The sequence below is a fragment of the Oncorhynchus kisutch genome, linkage group LG15 (genome assembly GCF_002021735.2).
Source record: "Oncorhynchus kisutch isolate 150728-3 linkage group LG15, Okis_V2, whole genome shotgun sequence".
NCBI lineage: Eukaryota > Metazoa > Chordata > Actinopteri > Salmoniformes > Salmonidae > Oncorhynchus > Oncorhynchus kisutch.
The window spans coordinates 39,339,338-39,363,090 of NC_034188.2; the positions used below are offsets into that span (position 1 = coordinate 39,339,338).

Here is a 23,753-nt window from a genome sequence, read left to right on the forward strand (position 1 = left end):
TAGGGTCAGATATTAAATGGAGGCAAGATTAACACCAAATTGAAGTTGAGCTAACAAGAATATGTTGCTGTGCCTCATTACATGACAATTGGAAATCTCTGGTGCAGTAAAAACTCCTCTCCCAATCTGAGTCAGCAGCAGTTACCGGAGCTTGACTTTGGCAAATGTAATTGCTTTTGCTCAGGGGATGGATTATCTTCACACACACTTGTTATCGAAAGTTTGAATCTATGACACAAGACAGGAAAGACCTGGGTCTTGGACCTGTGGAATGCAATACTGGTGTCCGAGGCATCCTTGGTGAATTGACATTTTCATTCTCAGTTCCCCATGTAGAGCTAGCAGAGCAGAAAACATATGAGTACTTTTAGATAAGTGGCAAAACTTTTTAGATTTTAAAGTAAAGCCAATGGACTTAACAAAAAAATGTATTGTTTACATTTAGCTTTACTTTCACCTTTCAGACAAAACTTGGAGATATTTTCATCTCATCAAATCCTTGTTTGAGAATTTAAAGGATTCCTAATTTACTGTAAATGTTGCTGCATAACTAACTGCAAAATACACCAGTGTAAGGGTGTGGTATAGTAGCCTACTTGCAGTGCTCCTAAACCAATTCAGTGAAATAGATCATGCAAATTACTAATGACAGTTGTAATTGAGTACTGACAGAGTAAAATGGTTTGATTAACTTTTGTATACACTACAGTAGGTGAAAAGGTGATATTTATTCAGACAATTGGTCAGGTCTTCAGGACAACACAGCTGATTGTATCCTCATCCGTTCTTCACCCAAACTATTTCAAGGAACTAATTGTGAAGCACCTTCAGCGTTTCTCTGAATGAGTTAATCTCTTTAGAAAGGGAAAAACAACAAAGAAGCATTTGTGAGTTATAGGTACGCCAGGCAAAAATATCATAATCCTATTGAATACTGTTCACTAAAAACACCACATACAGAAATGGTCAAGCATGATGTGTGGTTTGAATGGGTTCATTCACCGACCAAAATTATGTCCTTTCATATACAGTGTCTTGCAAAAGTATTCATACCCCTTGGATTTCCTCACATTTTATTGTTACAATGTGGGATTAAAATGAAAAAAAAAAAAAAAAGAGTTGTCAATCTACATAAAATACTATAATGAGAGTGGAAGTGAATCAATTTTTTCAAATATATAAATTAAATAACTGAAATGCTGTTGTTGCATAAGTATTCAGCCCCTTGTGTCAATACATTTTAGAAACACCTTTGGCAGCGATTACAGCTGTGAGTCTTCTTGGGTCTTTTAGAGATTTACACATCTGAATTGTGCAATATTAGCCCATTATTATTTTCATAATTCTTCAAGCTCTGTCAAGATGGTGGGGATCACGGCTGCACAGCAACTTTCAAGTCTTGCCATAGATTTTCAAGCAGATTTAAGTCAAAACTGTAACTTGGCCAGTCAGGAACATTCACTGTCTTCTTGGTAAGCAACTCCAGTGTAGATTTGGCCATGTGTTGTAGGTTATCGTCCTGCTGAAAGGATCATTTATCTCCCAGTGTCTGGTGTAAAACAGACTGAAGCAGGTTTTCCTCTAGGATTTTGCCTGTACGTCGCTCCATCCCACTTATTTTCTATCCTGAAAGACTCCCCAGTATTTGCCGATGTCAAGCATACCCATATAATGACACAGCCACCACCATGCTTGAACATTAGGAGGCAGTTACTCAGTGATGTGTTGGATTTGCCCCAAACATAAGGCTTTGCATTTAGGCCAAAAAGTATATTCCTTTGCCATGTTTTTTTTGCAGTATTACTTTAGTGCCTTGTTGTACACAAGATGCATGTATTTTGTATTATTTTCTCTTTCATTTAAGTCATAATTGTAGAGTCACTACAATGTTGTTGATCCATCCACAGTTCTCCCATCACACCCACCCTGTATCTGTTTTGAAAATCACCAATGGCGTCATGGTAACATCCCTGAGCAGTTTCATTCCTGTCCTGCAGCTCAGTTAAGGACTGAAACTATGTCTCTGGGTGATTTAATACATAATCCACAGCCTAATTATTAACTTGACCATGCTTAAAGAGAGATTCAATGTCTGATTTGTTATTGTTACTCATCTATCAATCACTGCCCTTCTTTATGAGGCTTTCCAAAAGCTCCCTGGTCTTGGTAGTTGAATCTGTGCTTGAAATGTAATACTTGACCGAGGGACCTTGTTGTATGTATGGGGGACAAAGGAAAGGTTAGTCAATCAAAAAAAATCATGTCAACCCCTATTATTTTACACATTGGGTCCATGTAACCTATTATGTGATGACCCCTGAGCTAATTTAGGCTTGCCTGAACAAAGGGGCTGAATAATTAGCCAATTACGCTATCACATTTTGATTCATCTTTAAAAGACGTTTGAATTTTTCGTCCACTTTGACATTAGAGTATTTTGAGTCAATTGTTGACAATTTGAATACATTTTAATCCCACTTTGTTACAAAATAAAATGTGAAGAACTCCAAGGGGTGTGAAAAACATTCGATGGCACTGTATCACGTACGGCCCTTTAACTTCGAATGCATTTGCATCGAATTCCTCAAATGCTGTGTATATAGTTGCATAATGCAATAGGTGATATATCAAATGAGAGGTCAGATACTCCCTGAGGACAAGGCCTATGCAGAAATAGGATGGTTCGTGTGAAAAGAGGGGCCCCTCATCCTCTGCCTTACAATTGGGTTTAGTGGGTCAAATATATCTCCCAGTCATGCAATGTGTCCTTCATACTGGTGTTTGAAGGGAGGAAATGTCACATTCCTGTAGTTAATGACTTACCCTGTTGAGAAGGAACTGTTTGTTGTTATCTTGGATATAACAGTCGTACTTGTGTGTCCATGCGAGTTTGCTGCGGGCTCCAACAGATTGCTTATCTAGAAAGTGGGGCGGTGCTTGCCTGCAAAAGTGGAAATGGTGAATAATGGATGAAGAAGGGTGCACCTACATTCACTCGACACTCCACAAGCCTGCTGCGATGCTATCACTTTCACATTGGAAATGTGCGCAGCGTGCAGGTAAAGTGATTCTGACTGGCTGAAAAATAAAATTACATAAAGTGTGGGTTACCACATGTGGGGCCTACCATGGGTTTTGATATCTGTGGGTGACTCTGTCCTCAAGGGCTGAGCGGAATTCAGCTCTCTGTAGGAACAATATGGTCTGAGTCACTTTGAAAGTTGTATGTTATAACATTTGAATGAAGAGAATAAATTGTCTCAATTAAAAAGTGGCTTGTCTTAATACCGATGTAATGCCAGCATCAGAATGAACAGGGTCATGAATCTGACAACTTTGAGAATCGTGATTTGAGTATTGTTGTCTTCTGACAACATTCTGAGCACTGTGTCCATCGTGACATTTGTTGAGAATCATGATTACAGTTTTGAGCATTGCGACAGGTGAGCAGTGCTCGACTTGGACAAAATAGGTGCCGGCTCTCATTTTGGGTGCCAGTACTGTTTACGTTTATAGATGCAGGATCTCCACAATACTTTTGAGCTAATATTCTATAAGAGGAACAGGAGCTCGAGCAGTAGAAAATGTGAGGTGCCGGTACACAGCTCCGGTGAGCTCCTGGCCAAGTCAAACACTTGGTGAGCATTATGACTTCATGACTACAGTATTTTCTTAGAACATCATTCTGGCCATTGTGACAGGTGAGTATAATAGCCATATAATTATTAATTAGAATACTAGAAAGGGTTTCAACCTTTTTATGACGGTACAAAAGTCAGCCATGTTGGTCAGGGAGTTGGTCAACCATGGTTTGCCAGTGCTGTGATAAGATAGTGAAGAATGTATCTGCACTGTTTTGTGTTAGCTAACTAGCCAGCCAGTTTTAGAGGAATGATCTCATTAATTTTTCAAATGAACTGTCAATATGCCAACATTCCATTGAAACACTAGAGTCAATCCACAGCCATACAGTGGCTCAAAGCAGTTGATGATAGGATTTAGACAAGTTGTAAATCCAACAAGTACTGATATTGTATCATATAATAGCACTCATTTGCGGACTGTTTACATATATTTTAGAGGATATTTATACAGAATTGGTATAAAACCCATATAAACTGTATTTATAATTATATTAAAATATTTTAGGTTGACTATAATTCCATTAAACAATTTCTGATACATCACATACCTTACTTTATATTTCCTGCATAAGTAAAAGCAGGAAATGCATCACCTATGCCTCTAATGCCATTCATTCCAATTCAGACTGGTTTTGGATTTCTGCCTGACCAAGATGGCTGACATTTCCAGCCCATTATGGAACTTTGAGGGCTTATGAAATAAAATATGATGTAGCTAATCTACTAAATGTTCATCAAGGTTGCCTAACTCCCTCCTTTATTAATAATCAAATTAACATCCAGCTCACAGGCTTCATTTGGGCCCCACCTTAATTTGCATATTGCTGAGCAGCGTCCTACTGTTCAACAGCTGGTGATATTCCATGCCCCATCCCACCCCTCCAATGCAACACTGTTTGGGCATTGGGGGTGGGGCGCAGGGAGCAGGCCGGCACAGGTAATTCAAATCGCTTGTACCCTCAGGTGACAAAGGGCCAACGCCAATGTAACGGGGAAAGTCGATCAATCTTGCCTTGTAGTCTCCAATTCCATCTGGACCTTATTAGAATCAACATAATGAAATGTGAGAACCATTCAGAAAATAGTGAGCTACACAGAGCCCTACTCTAAAGGTTTATGCTATCCAGAAATCTTGGGACGTCCATACCCTTAACCCTAACTCTTACCTAAATATTACCCTAACCATTTTAATTGAGAACTTTCATGGGGTGACGTCAGAGTTGGTATGTCCAAAGTATCCCGTTTAGAGTTTCCCCCAGTCTAAAGTAGCACACATAGGAGTAGGGTGGTTCCATTTTACAGAAAGTGCATTGCCAATGAAGAGGCTGTGTCAAGTATTTCTCATCCACTCACCCCCACGTTTTCTTGTCCTGACCTATCTACATGTCATTAAAATAAAAAATACAATATTTATAAATGACAAACCCCTAATGTATAACTTCCAAAATAGGCCTAATTATATACATAATGAATAAAATGGAACATACTGTAGGCTACACACAATAGCCTATGTAATAAGAGGTGATTGTTGTGTAACCTATTTCTACCCTTGTAACATTCTCCATCAAACCCAATAATTATGTGACACATACCTGTAAAAAGCATCCTTTGACCATAGGCTTGGGGGAGTCTTACTTGTACCACTGTGCTACTCTCCATTGGAACTGTTATTTTTGGACTAGATACCAGCAGCCGAGTACACGGTTACAGCAGCACGCCCGAGGGCGATAATGTGAGGGTGCTGGTCAGTGGGCTGTTGCCATGCGACTAATGCTTGTCACGGTGTCAGTGTTTGAATGCATTAGTGCCGCGTTCTAGTAATATTCGGAACTAGGGAACTCGGAAATGTCCGACTTGCTAACTCCATCTGCTGTATTTAACGAACCAGCAAGTTGGACATTTCCGAGTTTCCTAGTTCCAAGTAATATTTGAACGCGACATTAGCGACTCGGTTGTGTCATAATTACCTCCAATTCAGTGTCCAATTTTACAAAATGTAATTGTACCATGGTCCACCAATTTTTCTGGAAACCTTGAACAGCACTGGAGCATGTCAAATATAACACGTGGTTAGAATATATCAGAAATAAATCGAATATAATTAAATGGAAAAGTTTTTCCTATTTCTACACTTGACATTTTCCCCCATAGATCAAATAAGAATGAAATTCCAGTCAAATAGAGCTTCAATAAATAGGCCCCCCAAACAATTAATTGTAACGATTAATTATTCCAGAATGTGCATTTGAGTAGACTGTTTGCTCTTTGAATAGCCTATCTGTATGTGCTATTCCAGTTTCTGTCATTGGATGGCGACAAAACATAGCTTTGTAGGCCACAATACATTGTCCTCCGGCTCCATTTTTGTAAATGGACTCGCCCATGAGCCTCCCCTTGTGTCAGTCACCATGGTGGCATACAGCAAAAAGCTGTGGCGGCGGACCCATCGTCACTTTTAAACCCATCATAATGATTTTTTTAAGGTTGCCTTTGTACATGTAGCCTATACATTTATTATTTTAAAAAAAATGGACAACCGGTTATTGTCAGGATAGATTAGTAGTTTGCTATTTTATTTGAAGGCGGATACATTGAATTGTGGCAAAATCAAGAATGCTGAAGATACATATATTTGCTGTTAGCGTCGGCTTAGATAAAGGAATAGTTCTTCCTTAATACAACTGTATAGCGACACGTCTACTGGGACTTGGATTCAGGATTTTTCGAGCCGCACCTTAATAGCAAGTTTTTTTTGTTGGGATCGGTGGCAGCCTTTTGATATCGGTTTGGGGACAGAAGAAACCCCTAGGCTCACATTGTGGCCTGGCCATTGTGGCCTGGGACTGATACATTTCCGATCTTTCGACCACTGGAGTTCTCTTATTAGTGGATAACAGACTGACTGTGTCTTGGTCTGAATATCCAGTCCGCGAATATTTTCACATTGTCAACATTCTAAGCAATTTAATTATTTGAAATTCGGGTCTTCAAAACAATGGCGTCTTATGTCGATAACAGCTTTCGTCAAGCTGTGATGATGAATCCGGCAGAAAGAACGCAACAGGTCAGTATAATTATTTTTGATACACCTTAAAATACTAATCTCGACATGTTGTGAAACCACTCGGTTACTATGACAGTGTTCTATCGTTCCCCGCAGCCACACCTTCGCTACATTGTTACATTATTTCTGTGTGTTGCCATTCTGCTACAGTGTTACGTATCCCTGTCTACATCCCGCTAAAGCTCTATCAAGGGAGATAATCTCGAGGTACTTAAACGCAACAGGATTTGATAGTAACCCAGCCACTTATGTCACGAACATATTCAGACCTGGCACATTCCAGCAAATGTTTCCTGTTTTCAAAACGGTTATGTAAACATTCATAGGCTACATTGTTTCGCAAACACTCAAATAACTTAGCAATTTGCTAGATGTATTATTTTCTTTTCTTTAAGATCTAAAGAAAAAACATAAGCCTACACGAATGCTGTAGGCGTAAACCAAGTCTAAACAACCCTTAAATGTGTGTCAGGCATATTGAGCTTGCATGGACATTTATACAATAGTGTGTTTGTTGATTTAATAGACCATGATCAACTCTCCGATGTACACTTTAGGCCTCTCCTAGAACTGATTTGAACATTCAGGATTCCTAATCTGTAGCCTCTTGTAGTCTATATCAGGTATTGGCCTGTATTGCCTTGTTTGAGATAATGCATAGCAGACTGTAGCCTAGCCCTTGATCATGGCTCTTTAGTTCCCATTACTTTACACACAAGTCATTGGACAAAAGCGTCTTCTGTACAGGGGAGTTTTATTAAGAAACACCCCCGACGCTCAGTCAGAACTTAAACACACATCGCTTGTGGTATGGTTTTGGAAGCATAAGGATCATATCTTTCATATTAGCAAAAAAGGTTAAATTGAGACACCTTTTTTTATAGGGTTAGTGTTCTCACACGGCCATATCTCCATGTTACAGCGCTTGTTTACGGAAGACAAGCGGCAACCACCTGCACTAATTGGCTATCTAGCATGCTCCGAACACCTGTGTGTAAGCGTAACTCAGGAAGTGTAGTTTCGGTGGATCTTTTATTCGAAGGATTCTTTCTCGCTGATGAAAGATGGCACCATATGTTCCTAAAGCCATATTGCAAGTGTTGACTATTCATGTTTCTAATCGTTCACATGAGCCAGTTGTGGGCGAAGCAAATGGCTGGAAACTGTAGGGAAAAGGCAGAATGCCGCCTAGAGTTTGCGAGAGCGAGCTGTAGCCTAAGAATGTACGGTTAAGGAGTGTAGCCAAGCCTACCGTTACACCTTAACATCCAAGGTCCTTATAATGTATGTTATGTTGGAGGGAGGCTGGCTCAGGGAGCCAAAAGTCAATTAACGTTACTCCGTCTAAACTTGAATCGATTCTTAATTGCGACATGGTTCTACAAATATAAAACCCTTTACTTTAATATCAAGACACTTCGCACATGCAAAATATACACTTACTGTTTTAACCAGGTTTAACACAGTTGTAGCTGACAGTATTTTTCAGTTACAACACTTTTCCTTCCTTCCTTTACACACAGATGTTCCTTGGCAAATTAGATAGCTAATTAGCACAGGTGGTTGCCTCAGTCTTCCGGCTCAGTCCATTTAAATTCAATCACTTTTTGACTGCACCCCTTTTGATTTCAACGAAACCTTCCATACATATTCCATTGTAGAAGTGCTCAGAAGGTGATGTTTTTGATGCCAAAACATTCAAGCTGTAAAGGTCCTCAAAGGTGACCTATTTTGAATACCCCAAAAGTTCACAGAAGTACAAGTAAAGGTTGATCTATCAATTAGTTAGTGTTTTACTGATATCAATTTGTTTCTGAATTTATTAAGTGATGAAAACTAAAATCACTAACAGAAATTCCATAAAAATTTAAAACAAATATATATATATATATATGAATTTCTGCAGTTGAATTGTGTACAATCATGGGAAATCATAGTAGTCACAAACCACAGTTGGGTCACATGCTACTGTCCTCCTGTCCACTGGCATACTGTTATGTTCAGCTGATAACTGTTTTCTTTCTGTCAAGTCTTGAAAACCTCATTCTCTCCCTCTCCTGGCTCTCTGGCTCTCCTGTTTCTTACTGACACCTACCTATGGGACCACTCTTTCCATTTACTGTAACCAGTGTCCTCACCCACTGAGCTCCAAACGACACTGGACGTGCATGGATGTTGAAAAGTAGTTGACATTTGGTCAGTCCGCCCTGGCCTTGATTTCGACATCCACAGATGTCCTTTTTTGGTCCAGTCTGGACCAGCCTTCATTTCAACGTCCACAGACATCTGGACCAGCCTTCATTTGTCCCAAAAAGTGATGTCTCTGTTTGACAAATTTGGACAGCACAGTACAGTAGCGCACGCTAAAGAAAAGTAGAGTTCAGTGCAGAAAAGTACAGTAGAGGAGCAGAGTTCAGTAAACATTAGAGGATGGCGAAAGGGAATAGCTAGTCACAACTGAATGCATTCAACCAAAATGTTGAATGCATTTAACCCAACCTCTCTGATTTAGAGAGGTGCGGGGGGCTGCCTTAATCGACGTCCCACGTCATTGGCGCAGAGAGCACAGTTGAGTAAACTATAATGTACTGAACAATACTCTACTGTATTGTACTGAACTATACTCTACTTGACTATACTATTGTTGCACGGTATACCGAAACGTCAATGCTTTTTCTATATTAGAACAAAATTGTTCGGTACCCAAAAACATTATTCATTCACTTAATCGGTCTCTCTGTCACATCTCTCCATCAGCCAGAGATTATCTATTGCCTCAGCGAACACTGTGTGTGTGTGTGTGTGTGTGTGTGTGTGTGTGTGAATAGGTCTCCGACGAGCCGCATCCGTCTTGCCTCGTGAAGGACATCATTACTGGTTAGAGAGAGTGCGCACTTTTATGAAAGAAGCTACTTCTATGCAAATGTTGATCAGTACAATAAAAGTCCCAAATGGAAGGGAGAAAGATTGTTTGTCATCTGTAAACCCATGAAAGCATCCAAAACAAGCTCAATCAATCAATCAATGCACGCCCACAGTCCTATTGAATATGCATTCACCTGTATTGTGAATAGACCTAGGCTACATCTTGATTCACCCAGTTTATCATTAGAGATTTACCATTCAAAGAAATTATTACCATTACGTTATGTAGTTAGATGTGTAATTTTTTTCACTGTTGGCTGTCTCTGAAACATTTTGGCATTAAGCATTTCAAATCTAATGCTATTGAACTTAAAACATGCCCAACAATTGAACAAAGCAGTAGCTGAGTTTGTCTGGATCAAGTGCCTTTCTTTTTCTGTTCCGGTATCATTTTGGTAATGAGTATTGCGATGTTATGGAGTATCATGATACTAAACCTGGTATCGAAGTCAAAATTCTGGTTTTGTGGCATTCTGGTATTGTGACATACCTGTATTGTGACATACCTGTATTGAACTCTACTCCTCTGTTGTGTGCTGTATTGCACTTTAAAAATAAAAATACAGTTATTTGATTTATTAGACAATATTTTAAAACCCAATTACAACCAAACGTGGATACAGTACAATGCCATTAAAATCAATGAGGATAACACAAAGTTACAAGTATTTCCATTGTGGTCCTCATGAAAATACAAAATATACACAAGATTATAACAAGATTTTACTCTACAGAGCTATAATTTGATGTCCAAACTTGTGAAACATAGACGTCTATGATTGGTTCAGATTTGGTCCGATCCGGACCAACCATATTTGGTCTTGTTTGGTGGCGGAGCTCATTAAAATAATAGCTAGTGTGTAGAATAACACCCAACTATGCAAAGGAGGATATTGCACGTCTACCTTTTTGCGTACCTATTTAGAATACATCACCATGAAGTGAATTACATTTATATCCATAATTATGCATTTCTTTCTAATACAGGTCAAGGAACCATGATGAAATTCAGTTGCCACAATTTTGTTACCAGATGTAAATACACTTCACTTACTGTAGTTCAATAACCAAAATATATGTTTTCAAACTCAAGATGTCATAGCTTTACGCCCCATTCTTTCTGCAGACATTTTGAATCTTAATTCAGAGCAGGTATTTTTTATGGTCACAAAAAACGGAGTGAGATTTTACTGCAATTCTTTTATCAAGCTTTGAATCTGCACAGGTCTTCCAGTAAATGTGTTTTCATAGTTTTCAGTGTAAATTGTTAAAAGTAGTCATTGTGCGTGGTGTTGTATGGTTTGTTCAACTTTGAAATCAATGTTGTTGTTTTTTTTTGTATACATTTTAAGTGAAAAATCTGAATCAGCCTAATTGCGCTACTTTGGAAGTGCCCCCCACACAATTATTTATTGTAAGTATTCGCTTCGTACTTCCAGAACATTTCAACCATTAGGCAATGGGCCTTGTGGTTTGATGGCAGCAAGGGATACGCACAACAATAGCCCAGAGAATCGATAGACCACCAATTAAAATAGTGGGCAAGCTGTTGCTGGCACAGTGACACAGCCACATGTTGATGCATCTGTCTATCTGACGTTGCAGAGACAATTAAACGGCTGTCAAGTGTTGTCATTGATGACTCGTTAACCGTGTGCTAGTGTGCCAACACATTTCGTGCATGTTTCATTAAACCTCATAGTGGTGGTGACATGAGTAAAGAAGTGTTTTGAAAAATGTGGACTGACCACAGTCACCAGACAAGTTATCCTTGAAGTATGTCTGGAATATTTTGGACAGCCCCCCCCCCCCCCACTCGTTCAAATGTTAAGCTAGTAGTGTCCCTCCATTAGCAACTGACCGTGTTTGTCCTATTGGAGATGGCATGGCCTCTTGGGATTAACACCGTGTTCGGACTGGTGTGGATTTTGCCATCTTAAAGCGCTAATCGTGACCTGGTAGGCATGGTGGTAGCCTACTGAGATGCAGTGAGATTTTCCATGGAACTGTTGCCTTTGCTTGCCTAGGTTGCTGTTCAGTACTTTGTGGCGACTATTACACAAACCACTATATATATATATATATACATACATACATACATACATACATACATACATACATACATACATACATACATACATACATACACACACACAGTATGATTGTTTGACAATGCATTATGTTGTTTGAGCACCTACAATATTTTTATTGGGGAAACGGAGGAAAGATTAAAGCTATAATTAGAAACACACAGGCTACTTTTTTTGCCTAAGATGCAGGAGCCATCCAAGAAGGCACAATGAGTCAAAGGCTTGTCTGCTCCTTGTAATTGTTTAGGCAGCGGCATGAACAGTCAGCAAGACCTCTGGCTGACAGTGAATCATATCATGTAGCTCAAATGTCAGAGCTCAGACTGTGTCCTTGTGTGCTGAATTTAGCAAAGGATTAGCATAGTAGTCAAGCAGTGGCTAGGAATATCCAAGTGAAAAGGCAGTGCGAAGAAGGTGGAGACAGGAGCCGGGAGGGTCAGCGAGAGGGTGGAAGCTTGTTTCTTTCTCCATTGACAGCATCCTGAGTGGAGAAGCGTCAGGATGCTTTTTGAACCAGGCCGGCAGGAAGGAAGGGCTGATTGCAAAAGAGAGGAGAGAACATTTTTGAAGTGACTGTTTTTATGATGCTTGTTTGTGTGTGGTTTCTGGTTTGTGACCTCTGGCCTATTTTGATCACCCAGTCAGAACAGAAGCATGTGAGACGGGCTTGATTGAGAAATAAAACGGATTGAGAATAACTTTTGTCTAATGCTTTTGTTAGCTTCTGGGTAAATCCATTAAAATGTGATAAAAAATATATAAAAAAATTAACCTTTTTTTTGACTAGGCAAGAACTCAATCACTTTTGTTGTGATTGTTTTGGCATTCAGGTCCAACAAATCATTCAGGAGATAAAGGTACTCAAAGTTGACCCATTTTGCATACCCCACCATACAAGATAAACAGTCGAGTTTGTCATTTAAAAGCTTATAGTGTTGTCAAACTATTGTATTATCATTTTTTTTGAAAGTCCTCTGAAACATGACCTGCCAAGCCGTGCTTCTTAACACCTCCTCGCTGGGACCAAGCCTGGGATCAAAACCCAGGCTGTAGTGATGCAGTGCCTTAGACCGCTGCGCCACTCGGGAGGCCTATATTTTAACTTCTAATTACTACCACAAAGATGTCCACCGTTGAATGTCAATTTAAGTGGTCGTCTATTCTATGATCAATATTTCTATGATTTCAAAAGGTTCACCTATGGAGGATTGGGAGTATAATTTAAAACAACAGATATTCCCATTTAAGTCAACATCTTCTTATATGTGGACCTTCAACCATCTTTGGTATCATTTTGAAAGTAGAAATGTAAATCTTATTTTTGTACGTTTATCAGCACTTCTACAATGCGAGACCATGGGACTGTAAGGTTCTATGTGATCTTTAGATGGTTCTTCACAACATTTAAGAAATCTAACTAAATAGACATGTAAGTGGCTTATGATAGAGATGTAATATTAAATTATCTGGCAACAGCTCTGATTGACATTCCTGCAGTCAGCATGCCAATTGCATGCTCCCTCAACTTGAGACATCTGTGGCATTATGTTGTGATTAAACTGTACATTTTAGAGTTGCCTTCTATTTTCTCCAGCACAAGGGGAACCTGTGTAATGACCATGCTGTTTAATCATCTTCTTGATCTGCCACACCTGTCACACGGATGGCCTATCTTGGCAAAGGAAAAATGCTCACTATCAGATGTAAACAAATTTGTGCACAACATTTGAGAGAAATAAGCGTTTTGTACGAATGGAACATGTCTGGGATCTTTTATTTCAGCTCAAACATGGGACCAACATTTTACACATTTTTGTTCAGTATATTTGATGTGTTCTGACTATCATTTATGTATTCCCATAGCTATAGTTAAGCTGAACATGCCTAATTCAGAAACTTGTAGTTTGCCCATAGAAAATCTAGCGTTGATTATTTGCTAATAGGCTAAATGCTTCAAACTCCCAGTCCATAGACACAAAAGCAACTTTTCTTGGCCTCATTGCTCCGCTAAACCTGTGGCATTTAGGTGATGTCACGTGTTATTCTTCTTCTTCTATATTATTATTCTATATCTATCCTACCCTGCCTTTCTAAGGTCTTCGAAAGCCAAGTCAACAAACCGATTACCGACCATTTCGAATCCCACCATACCTTCTCCGCTATGCAATCTGGTTTCAGAGCTGGTCATGGGTGCACCTCAGCCACGCTCAAGGTCCTAAACGATATCTTAACGATATCGATAAGAAACAATACTGTGCAGCTGTATTCATTGACCTGACCAAGGCTTTCGACTCTGTCAATCACCACATCCTCATCGGCAGACTCGATAGCCTTGGTTTCTCAAATGATTGCCTCGCCTTGTTCACCAACTATTTCTCTGATAGAGTTCAGTGTGTCAAATCGGAGGGCCTGTTTTCCGGGCCTCTGGCAGTCTCTATGGGGGTGCCACAGGGTTCAATTCTTGGACCGACTCTCTTCTCTGTATACATCAATGATGTCGATCTTGCTGCTGGTGAGTCTCTGATCCACCTCTACGCAGACGACACCATTCCGTATACTTCTGGCCCTTCTTTGGACTCTGTGTTAACAACCCTCCAGATTAGCTTCAATGCCATACAACTCTCCTTCCGTGGCCTCCAATTGCTCTTAAATACAAGTCAAACTAAATGCATGCTCTTCAACCGATCGCTGCCTGTACCTGCCCGCCCGTCCAACATCACCACTCTGGACAGTTCTGTCTTAGAATATGTGGACAACTACAAATACCTAGGTGTCTGGTTAGACTGTAAACTCTCCTTCCAGACTCACATCAAACATCTCCAATTCTAGAATTGGCTTCCTATTTCGCAAAAAAGTCTCCTTCACTCATGCTGCTAAACATACCCTTGTAAAACTGACCATCCTACCGATCCTCGACTTCGGCGACGTCATTTACAAAATAGCCTCCAATACCCTACTCAATAAATTGGATGCAGTATATCACAGTGCCATCCATTTGTCACCAAAGCCCCATATACTACGGGTTAGTCGAGGTAATTGAGGTAATATGTACAGGTTTAGTAGGGGTAAAATGACTATGCATAGATAATAAACATCAAGTAGTAGTAGCAGCAGCGTATGTGACAAGTGTGAAAATGTGCTGTCGTAGTAGTGTATAGTTAGAGTCCAGTGAGTGTACATCGAGCCTGTACAAGAGAGTCCGTGCAAAAAATTGTAATAAATAAGGGGGTCAATGTAAATAGTCTGGGTAGCCATTTGATGAACGGTTCAGCAGTCATGACTTGGTGATAGAAGCTGCTTTAGAAGCCTTCTGGTCCCAGACTTGCCATATGGTAGCAGAGAAAACAGCCTCCGACTTGGGTGGCTGGAGTCTTTGACAATTATTAGGGCCTTCCGCTGACACCTCCTGGTACAGACGTCCTGGATGGCATGAAGCTGGGCCCCAGTGATTTACTGGGCTGTACGCACTACCCTCTGTAGCGCCTTGCAGTTGGATGCAGAGCATTTGCCATTCCAAGTGGTCAGGATGCTCTCGATGGTGCAGCTGGAGTTTTGAAGATCTGAGGCCCCATGCTAAATATTTTCAACCTCCTGAGGGTGGGAATAGGCATTGTCGTGCCCGTCACGATTGTGTTGGTGTGTTTGGACCATGATAGGTCCTTTGGTGATGTGGACACCAAGGAACTTGAAGCACTCGACCCACTCCACTACAGCCCCATCAATTAGAATGGGGGCGTGCTCGGCCCTCCATTTCCTGTTGTTCATGATGAGCTCCTTTGTCTTGCTCACGTTGATGGAGAGGTTGTTGTTGTCCGGGAACCACACTGCCGGATATGTGGTTACCTATCCTTACCACCTGGGGGGCGGCCCGTCAGGAAGTCCAGGATCCAGTTGCAGAGGGAGGTGTTTAGTCCCAGGGTCCTTAGCTTAGTAATGAGCTTGGCGGGCACTATGGTGTTGAATGCTGAGCTGTAGTCAATGAACAGCATTCCCGTGTGGGTGTTTCTGTTGTTCAGGTGGGAAAGGGCAGAGTGGAGTGCAATAGATATTGCGTCATCTGTGGATCTGTTGGGGTAGTATGCAAATTGATTGTAAGCAAGAATCAGGAGGATAGCATTATGGTCAGATTTTCCAAATGGAATGTGACAGAACAGCAGCCTTGGGTAAGATCAGTCGGACTAGAAGGATATATAAGCTCTCCATTTTGTAGGCGTCTGTGTGAGGAGTAAAGGTGATCTAGAGTTTCCCCCCCCCCCTCTAGTTGCACATGTGACATGCTGGTAGAAATGAGGTAAAATGGATTTAAGATTGTCTGCATTAAAGTCCCCGGCCACTAGGAATGGATGTGCATTTTCTTGTGGCCTTATACAGCTTGTTGAATGAGTTCTTAGTGCCAGCATCGGTTTGTGGTGGTTGATAGACGACTACGAAAAATATAGATCAGCTGTAGACCACGCTATTTACCAAGAGTTATCATGAGGTACTATAATTCAGGTGAGTAAAACCTCAAGACTTCCTTAGTATTAGACATTGCACATCAGCTGTTGTTGACAAAGAGACAGACACACATCACCTCCCCTCTGATCTTACCGGAGGCTGCTGTTCTGTCCTTCTGATGCATAGAAAACCCAGCTAACTGTATATTATCCATGTCCTTGTTCAGCCACAACTTTGTGCAACACAGGATATTACAGTTTTTAATTCCCCGTTAATCGGATAGTCTTGAATGGAGACCATCCAGTTGTTTTCTCTAGTGGTTGTACATTTGCCAGTAGAAAGGTGGATTATCCACTTGCTGACGTAGTCTCGCCAGGAATCCAGCTCGTCGACCTCTGTAACGGCGTCTCCTTTTCATACGAATGACAGGGACTTGGGCCTGGTCCGGGAAGAGCAGTATATTCTTCGAGTCCGACTCATTAAAGAAAAAATCCATGTCCAGTTTGTGATAAATCGCTGTCCTGATGTCCAGAAGCTCTTTTCGGTCATAGGTAACAATGTACATTATGTACAAAGAAACTTTAAAACGGCGCAACCCGCCCCCCCCCCCCCCCTCACACACACACACACACACACACACACACAAAATAGCACAGCATGTCCGGAGCCCGTAAAATAAAATGACAGCCATCACCTCCGGCACCATTCTCTTCAAATGACGTGAAATCTGTGACCTAGTGGGCAGCCATTCGTTTTCCCTAACAGACCATAGCAATGGAAGACAGGCAAATAACACGTCTGAATTCCTAATTTTGCCTGGTTTGACTTTCTGAGTTCTAGCTACTGCAATATCTCACTGGAATACCAGGATGCTGAGTGCTAGGGTGCTCGTGTTTGTCTGTTAGTAATAATGAAATAAAAATTGAATGAGAAGGTCAGTGAGGTAGGCTTATCCACTGTAGAGACTGGTCACAAACCGTTGCACTTTGGCACACAATTTTACCCACACTGGACTTCTCGAAACATCTGAAGAGCCGCTACCTTGTGTCTGAACCTCTTGAACAGCCTACTGTATAGTTTCCATCTCTGCGTTACAATCTGTCGGAAGTGAATTGTTTCTACTCTGTTCATAACAAAAGGTAAGATAAGAATTCATTTGCCTTTTTAAGGCAGTAATATCCAATGTGGTGAATTATGAAATATCTAGGATACCTATACAGTGGACTAAAAAAAGTAGGCCTATAGGATTCTTTAGATTTGGACTTTCACTTGCTAATACCACTTGTCTCTCTGTGTTTCAAAAAGACATATATTTCAGATACATTACTGTTTTTGGAGAAGGAAAGGTGCAAATCAAGCGGGAATATTCAACATTGCCTTCGTGCAATGGACTGGATGCGAACCAATAAGTAGTTAGCATCCAGTGCTCCCTCTGTACTTTCCTTCATCTTCTGGTCTAATGCTCCTGTGTGGAAGGCACACTCCGGTTAATGCCCCTTCACACTGTAGCTTTGAAGTGTGACTAGGCTGCCTGCTCTCTTCTATCACATTGCAAAACATGTTTCTGTGATCAAAGTGATTGTACACTTTGGTCTGCAGCCATACTTACTCGGGGCAGTGCAAAGTCAAGACTTAGCCCTTGTTTCTTTTGTATGTGTTTGCACTGCTCTTGGGGGGGGGGGGGCACTACTTTCTTCGCGCTGTGTGATTCCCATATCTGTCTGCACTTGAAATATCGATGGACCGTGATTTGTTTGACGGTCGTGCATTTTGTCAGGCATGAATCTCCCTCATTGTCTCATGGAAAAGGCACGTGTCAGGTCCTTATGCTCGCATGCCTCATGAGATATTTTTTTTTAAAGCAACAAAATCATCAGACATGAGTCAAGGCCCCACAGTGTAAATTACATTGTCCTTCACTGCAGAATGCGAGAGATCAACATATCACTGAACACTACATGCTTTACATAACTTCCATTGTCCTTGACATTGTGCAAAGGGTAGACGAGAATAAACCCATGCACATGCCCAGACGCGCAATATTTACCTTTTTTTTGCTATTGTATTACATGGCTCATGCTGTGCTTGGCATTGAATCTAATGGCAGTAGAAGAAAACAAGCACCAGAATGGCTTATGAGTGAAAATTGCCTTTTGGCCTCGATCCCTACTGCACAGGGTAATCCTTCCTGTTTGTGAACTGGCCAGACATGAAGTGGATAAAACGGTGAGCTGATTAATTGCCTGATTAGAAGTCTGTAAATCCAAAGGGGCTGTAGTCCACTATAGAGCTAATGCTTGTTTACAAAGTTTTCCATCTTAGTGTCAAGGGTCGGCGTCTGGGCACAGATGAAATTGTATTCTACTGGCCAGTTTTTGTCTCTACTTTTGGCAAACCTGGGTCACCTTATCCATTTGCCACTTTACAGTTGTTGGACTACCAGCAGAAACTTTTGCCAGACTCCCACTCCTAACATATTGGCTCAAGAAGCCTCATGATTTAGATGAATTACCCTAGCACTGGTGACTGGGTATATGTTGCGCCTTTTAGTATCTTTGAATGATCAATGTCTAAACAAACACTAAGCCAAAATGCATGCCCGTCCTTCAACCCTCATCCTACTTGCCTGAGCATTTGTCTTCTGCCTTTATGCGAAACTACAGCATAGATTGGGATTGTCCCACTATCTCCTCTGCTCCGATAAAATCAAAGCAGACTGTATTTTGCTTTCTGCTGACATTATGATAGACATCCGATCTGGCATGTGAGGGACAGTCACAAATCTTCAATATGCTTTTGACCTACGCTCTCACTCGCAAGTAAACAGTGCAAAAACCGATCTAGCGTACTAGGCAGTGAAACATTGTATTGCCCTCCCTCCACCTCTCAACCGGCCTATGGCATTCAGCCAAAGTGTAAACTAGCCTCCCTTGTTACGCGATAACGATAAAGTTAATCTCTGTACAGCGGTAGAGTTGTGTCCTCTGGTAATCATCGCATTTCTGTAGGTTTGGGTTTGGCCTAGTCAAGCTCCTGGCATGTGAGTTTATTTGCTAGACCATCTGGCGCATTTAAGCATTTCCCTCAAAAGTGGAGATGTTAACCTCACAGCATGCTATCATGATCATCTAATTATCCGTCTACCTTCATAGCCAATGTGTGGTGTGGATTCTGCCGCAAGACTGCTACAGTGCATCACCCAGGGGGTTGCTAGACGTCAGTGTTGGAATGGTGGGAGAGTCTCTCTTCCCAGACAATGTAAAGGGCTTTGAGACCTAGTCTAAATTGAATTAATTTAGCTTGTCATACCACATGCTAGCATAGGCTGTGTTGTATCCACTGTGCTGTGGAGGGTATGAGTGCTTGACATGTGAACAGAAATGGCTGATTCATATCCGTTTCTTTATGAAATGGGCACAAGCATGAACAGCAGCCTTTTGTTTAATGGATGCCATTGTCAAAAGAAAAACACAAAGTAGGTTTTGACAGTTTATTAAAGTAGACAGCTGGACAATAACATGACAGGCCTGGGCATTTCCATCTAAAAGGAAGCATGAGCACCAGCATGTGAAGTTCATAGGAGCGTATCAAATTTGCTCAGTCTATATTTGTGGGAAATGAAGGCATTAGATACATTTTTCAACTATTTCTGTCCAAAAAATAATGAGTCTTAAAGGAAAGTCTTTTGATTTCTGAATAAACAGATGGGAAAAAGGGATCTTTTAACATCTACCAGAAAGTCTTAAGTCATCAGAAATTCATCAAAACACAAAATTGTTGACCTGCCAACTAATAGCAACACTTATATTTCGTTTTGGAGATATTGTTTACTTTTAGATTTTCACATTTCTCCATTATGAGGAGGGAGGATTCTGACAGGAAACAGAAGTAACACATCAAGATTTAGTTATAGTTTTTTTACTGATAAATTAAATTATTTAAAACTCGTTATTCCATTACCAAATTGGTAACTGAATTACCAAAAAATCTGTGACGGAATTACTACAACTGAATTGGCTACAATGGGAAATCATAGAAGTCACAAACCAAAGTTGGGTCACCTGCTGCTGTCCTCCCTTCCACTGGCATACTGTTGTTCAGCCAATAACATTTTTCTTTGTCTTTCTGTTGTCGAGTCAAACCAAGAGCATTAAAACAGTCCGAGTCTGCACAACCTCTCACTCTGTCACTCACTCTCCCATTAATGTCACCTCCCCACCTCGCACTGACACCTACCCACGAGTCCCCTTTCTTTCTGTTCACTGTAAACCAGCATCCTCACCCACCAGCCATCCATGGACATTACAAAGTAGTTTAAATTTGGTCCGTCCACCCTGGCCTTGATGTTAACGTCCTCACAGACTGTTGTACAAGTTTGGATAGCACATTTCAGGGAGTAGAGTACCACACAATGCAGGGTAACACCTTAGTTGAATTGACCATCTGTAACAATTCAACTATCTACTAACCTTAACCCTTGTCCTATCCCTCATTCTAAACCTAACCCTAACCTTAGCAAGCAGTTGCTTATCAACAGATAGTTTGTTGATAGTATGAAAATCCACACTATCCAAATAGTGTGACCCAGTACAGTGAGCACATTAGAGGAGTCTAATTCAATACAATACCGCACTGTATTAGACTGTACTGTACTGAACTGTGCTGTGCTGTTTCGTACTACACTACTCTGCTGTGCAACGATGCCCAAACTTGTGAAACATGAGGTGAATGACAGTCTTATCCATCATTTCCTAATTTCTATATAATACAGATCTGGGGCCCATGATTTAATTCCGTTACTGTAATTCCGTTACCGAGTGTAAATAATGGCGTTCATTAACCAAAATAGAAACTCAAGATGTCATAGCTGACACCCAATTCTTTCTGCAGACTTTAAAAGAAAATCTTAATTCAGAGCAGATATATTTAAGAGCTTTTGGAAAACGTGGTCACATAAAAACCTGGGAGATTTTACTGTAATTCTGTTACCAAAGTTTGCATCTGTACGTTTCTCCCACTAAATTCATTTGAGTAAATTTGACAAATTGTTAACTAGGCCTTACAATATATAGAGTTGTATGGTTTGTTAAACTTTGAAATCATTGGTTTTGTTTTGCATACATTTTGAAGTCCAAGTCAAAGTGTCATTCTGTTACCTTGGAATTTGCCCGCCTACATCAGTTGTTGTTAAAATGACGCATGCTCCTTTGCAAAATGTAAAACAATGAAGTCCACTTCTAAGTACTCAGTCTTCAACATTTGTTTTCAAATTGCCTACCCTTGTTATTTGGGCTCCAAATACATTACCAAAGCGGTAACTAAGCCCAACACTGTTATATTTAATCAGAAATGAGAAATCCTCAGTTGCTCCTACGTCCCTATGGTTTCTTGTGCCCTGTACAGTGGATTAGAATCTAGGTGTAGGATTTCAAATAGAGGGATACCTCTATCTGTGTAGTAGGTCCCTGAGGCATTGTCTGACCTGTGGCTGGTCACGTTTCCAAGACCCTGTCCCTCTTCTTCCCATCAGAGAAAATGTCCGTTCCTGGCCAGGCCTGATCTTAATCCAATTCTCATTGGAATGTCAGACAGTTTCATATTTTTTTCCCCTCTTTTGGGGGGGAAAAAAAGGGGTCATTATCTCGGGTAGAACCTTGCCTCGGTTGAACCTCCGTCTAAATTATATTTTAACTGCTAAAAGCCTTGGCTACCAGACTGTCAACCTCAAGATTAGCCAACCAGTCTTTCCTCATACTGTGCGTACGTCATTCTGCCTCCACAAGCTAGCTTCTTACGACATTTATTTCTCAGACTTGCATAAGGCCTTGACAATATGCTAAACTCTTACCGGTTACGTGTGTCTGTCAGATGACGTGACAAAAGCTATATATACAAAAATATGTGGACAACCCTTCAAATTTGTGGATTATGCTATTTCAGCCACACCCGTTGCTGACAGGTGTATAACATTGAGCACACAGCCATGCAAACTCCATAAACATTGTCAGTAGAATGGCCTTACTGAAGAGCTCTGTGACTTTCAATGTGGCACTGTCATAGGATGCCACCTTCCCAATAAATCAGGTCATCAAATTTCTGCCCTGCTAGAGCTGCCCTGGTCAACTGTAAGTGCTGAAATATCTAGGAGCAACAACAGCTCAGCCTTTAAGTTGTAGGCCACACAAGCTCACAGAACGGAACCGTGCTGAAAAATTGTCTGTCCTCGGTTGCAACACTCACTACCGAGTTCCAAACTGCCTCAGGAAGCAACGTCGGCACAAGAACTGTTTGTTGGAAGCTTCATGAAGTGGGTTTCCATGGCTGAGCAGCCGCACACAAGCTTAAGATCACTATGTGCAATGCCCAGCTTTGGCTGGGGTGGTGTAAAGCTTGCTGCTTTTGGACTCTGGAGCAGTGGAAAAGTGTTCTTTGTAGTGATGAAAAGTGCTTCACCGGGCAGCCATACGGACGAATCTGGGTTTGGCACATGCCAGGAGAACGCTACCTGCCTTAATGAAAAGTGCCAACTGTAAAGTTTGGAGGATGAGTAATGGTCTGGGGATGTTTTTCATGGTCTGGGCAAGGCCCCTTAGTTCCATTGAAGGGAAATCTTAACGCTACAGCATACATTCTGTGCTTGCAACTTTGTGGCATCAGGCCCTTTTCCTGTTTCAGCATGGCAATGCCGCCGTACACAAAGGGAGGTCCATATGGAAATGGTTTGTCGAGATCGTTGTGGAAGAACGTGACTGGTCTGCACAAAGCCCTGACCTCAAGCCCATTGAACACCTACGGGATGGATTGTAACGTTGACTGCGAGCCGGGCCTAATCGCCCAACATCACTGCCCGAGGGGGGGGGGGGGGGGGCCTTTAACTCCATATTAATGATTTTGGAATGAGATGTTCAACAAGCAGGTATCCATATACTTCTGATCATGTAGTGTACACTTTTGTAATGACACCTTCTCCAAGTCCACATTGATTTTTGGGGTGCCTCTGTGACATCATTCAAGAATGGCCTCCCTCTGTACTTTTAGGGTGAAAGAAAGAACAGTAACTCCTCAGTGTGAATTGCATGATGTATTACAGCGCATCATTTATTAATAGGATTACATCATATCTGTCGCAGACCTGGCTAATTGACTCATGCCTGGCTTGACCGCAAGCTGCCATCCACTGCCAGAGGTTTCTCCCAGATGGCCTGGAATTTCCTTTGCACATAAGCCATTCCTGCTGAGAACAAATGCTTTGCATGAATCATCTTGTCATCATTCGTATTCATATTGCCTTTGTCGTACGTACACAGTGTTGATGCAGTCTGGCCCAACAGCCAAGAAATGTGGTATTAACACTATTAGTGCATTTTCCTGGTAGATGTTTGTGCAATCCTCTTCTTTAGAAAGCATCGGGTAGAGTTATTTTGTGTTCTCATCAACTAGACAGACGGTCATGACGGACCTGGTGTTGCTAGCGAGCTCTCTGCCTTAAGGGTCAAGTGTGCTGCAGAGATGAGCATCAGCTGCTCCAGTATGACCTCGGCTGTCAGAAAATCAATGGCAATGCAATATTTAGCCATCGCCGTGATGCTAGTT

At 41.2% G+C, this 23,753-nt stretch overlaps 2 protein-coding genes across 9 annotated transcripts in view; one reads left to right on the forward strand and one right to left on the reverse strand.

Annotated features, from left to right (window-relative positions):
- Positions 1-709: 709 nt before the first annotated feature.
- spmip2 (sperm microtubule inner protein 2) lies at positions 710-5,420 on the reverse strand. Its single transcript, XM_020502573.2, has 5 exons — positions 5,237-5,420; positions 4,453-4,682; positions 3,128-3,186; positions 2,824-2,941; positions 710-854 (listed from the first exon to the last, which is right to left on the reverse strand). The coding sequence occupies exons 1-5, from the start codon at positions 5,301-5,303 to the stop codon at positions 828-830; spliced, it is 501 nt and encodes a 166-aa protein (XP_020358162.1). The 5' UTR covers positions 5,304-5,420; the 3' UTR covers positions 710-827.
- A 623-nt stretch (positions 5,421-6,043) lies between these two features.
- Positions 6,044-23,753, forward strand: part of rapgef2b (Rap guanine nucleotide exchange factor 2b) — a 144,316-nt gene continuing 126,606 nt past the window's right edge. For all 8 annotated transcript variants that reach the window (XM_031790242.1, XM_031790239.1, XM_031790243.1 and 5 more), the window contains exon 1: positions 6,044-6,708. In XM_031790242.1, the coding sequence (XP_031646102.1) occupies positions 6,640-6,708 (69 nt within the window). In that variant the 5' untranslated portion in view covers positions 6,044-6,639. The remainder of the gene's footprint in view (positions 6,709-23,753) is intronic.

Excerpts from the sequence above, each read along its gene's own strand:
- spmip2 (XM_020502573.2), bottom strand. The coding sequence starts at position 5,303 with ATGGAGAGTAGCACAGTGGTACAAGTAAGACTCCCCCAAGCCTATGGT. Across the intron at positions 2,942-3,127 it reads CACAGATATCAAAACCCATG|GCAAGCACCGCCCCACTTTC; the intron begins GTAGGCCCCACA and ends CCACTTTTGCAG. Across the intron at positions 855-2,823 it reads AACAGTTCCTTCTCAACAGG|AGATTAACTCATTCAGAGAA; the intron begins GTAAGTCATTAA and ends CCCTTTCTAAAG.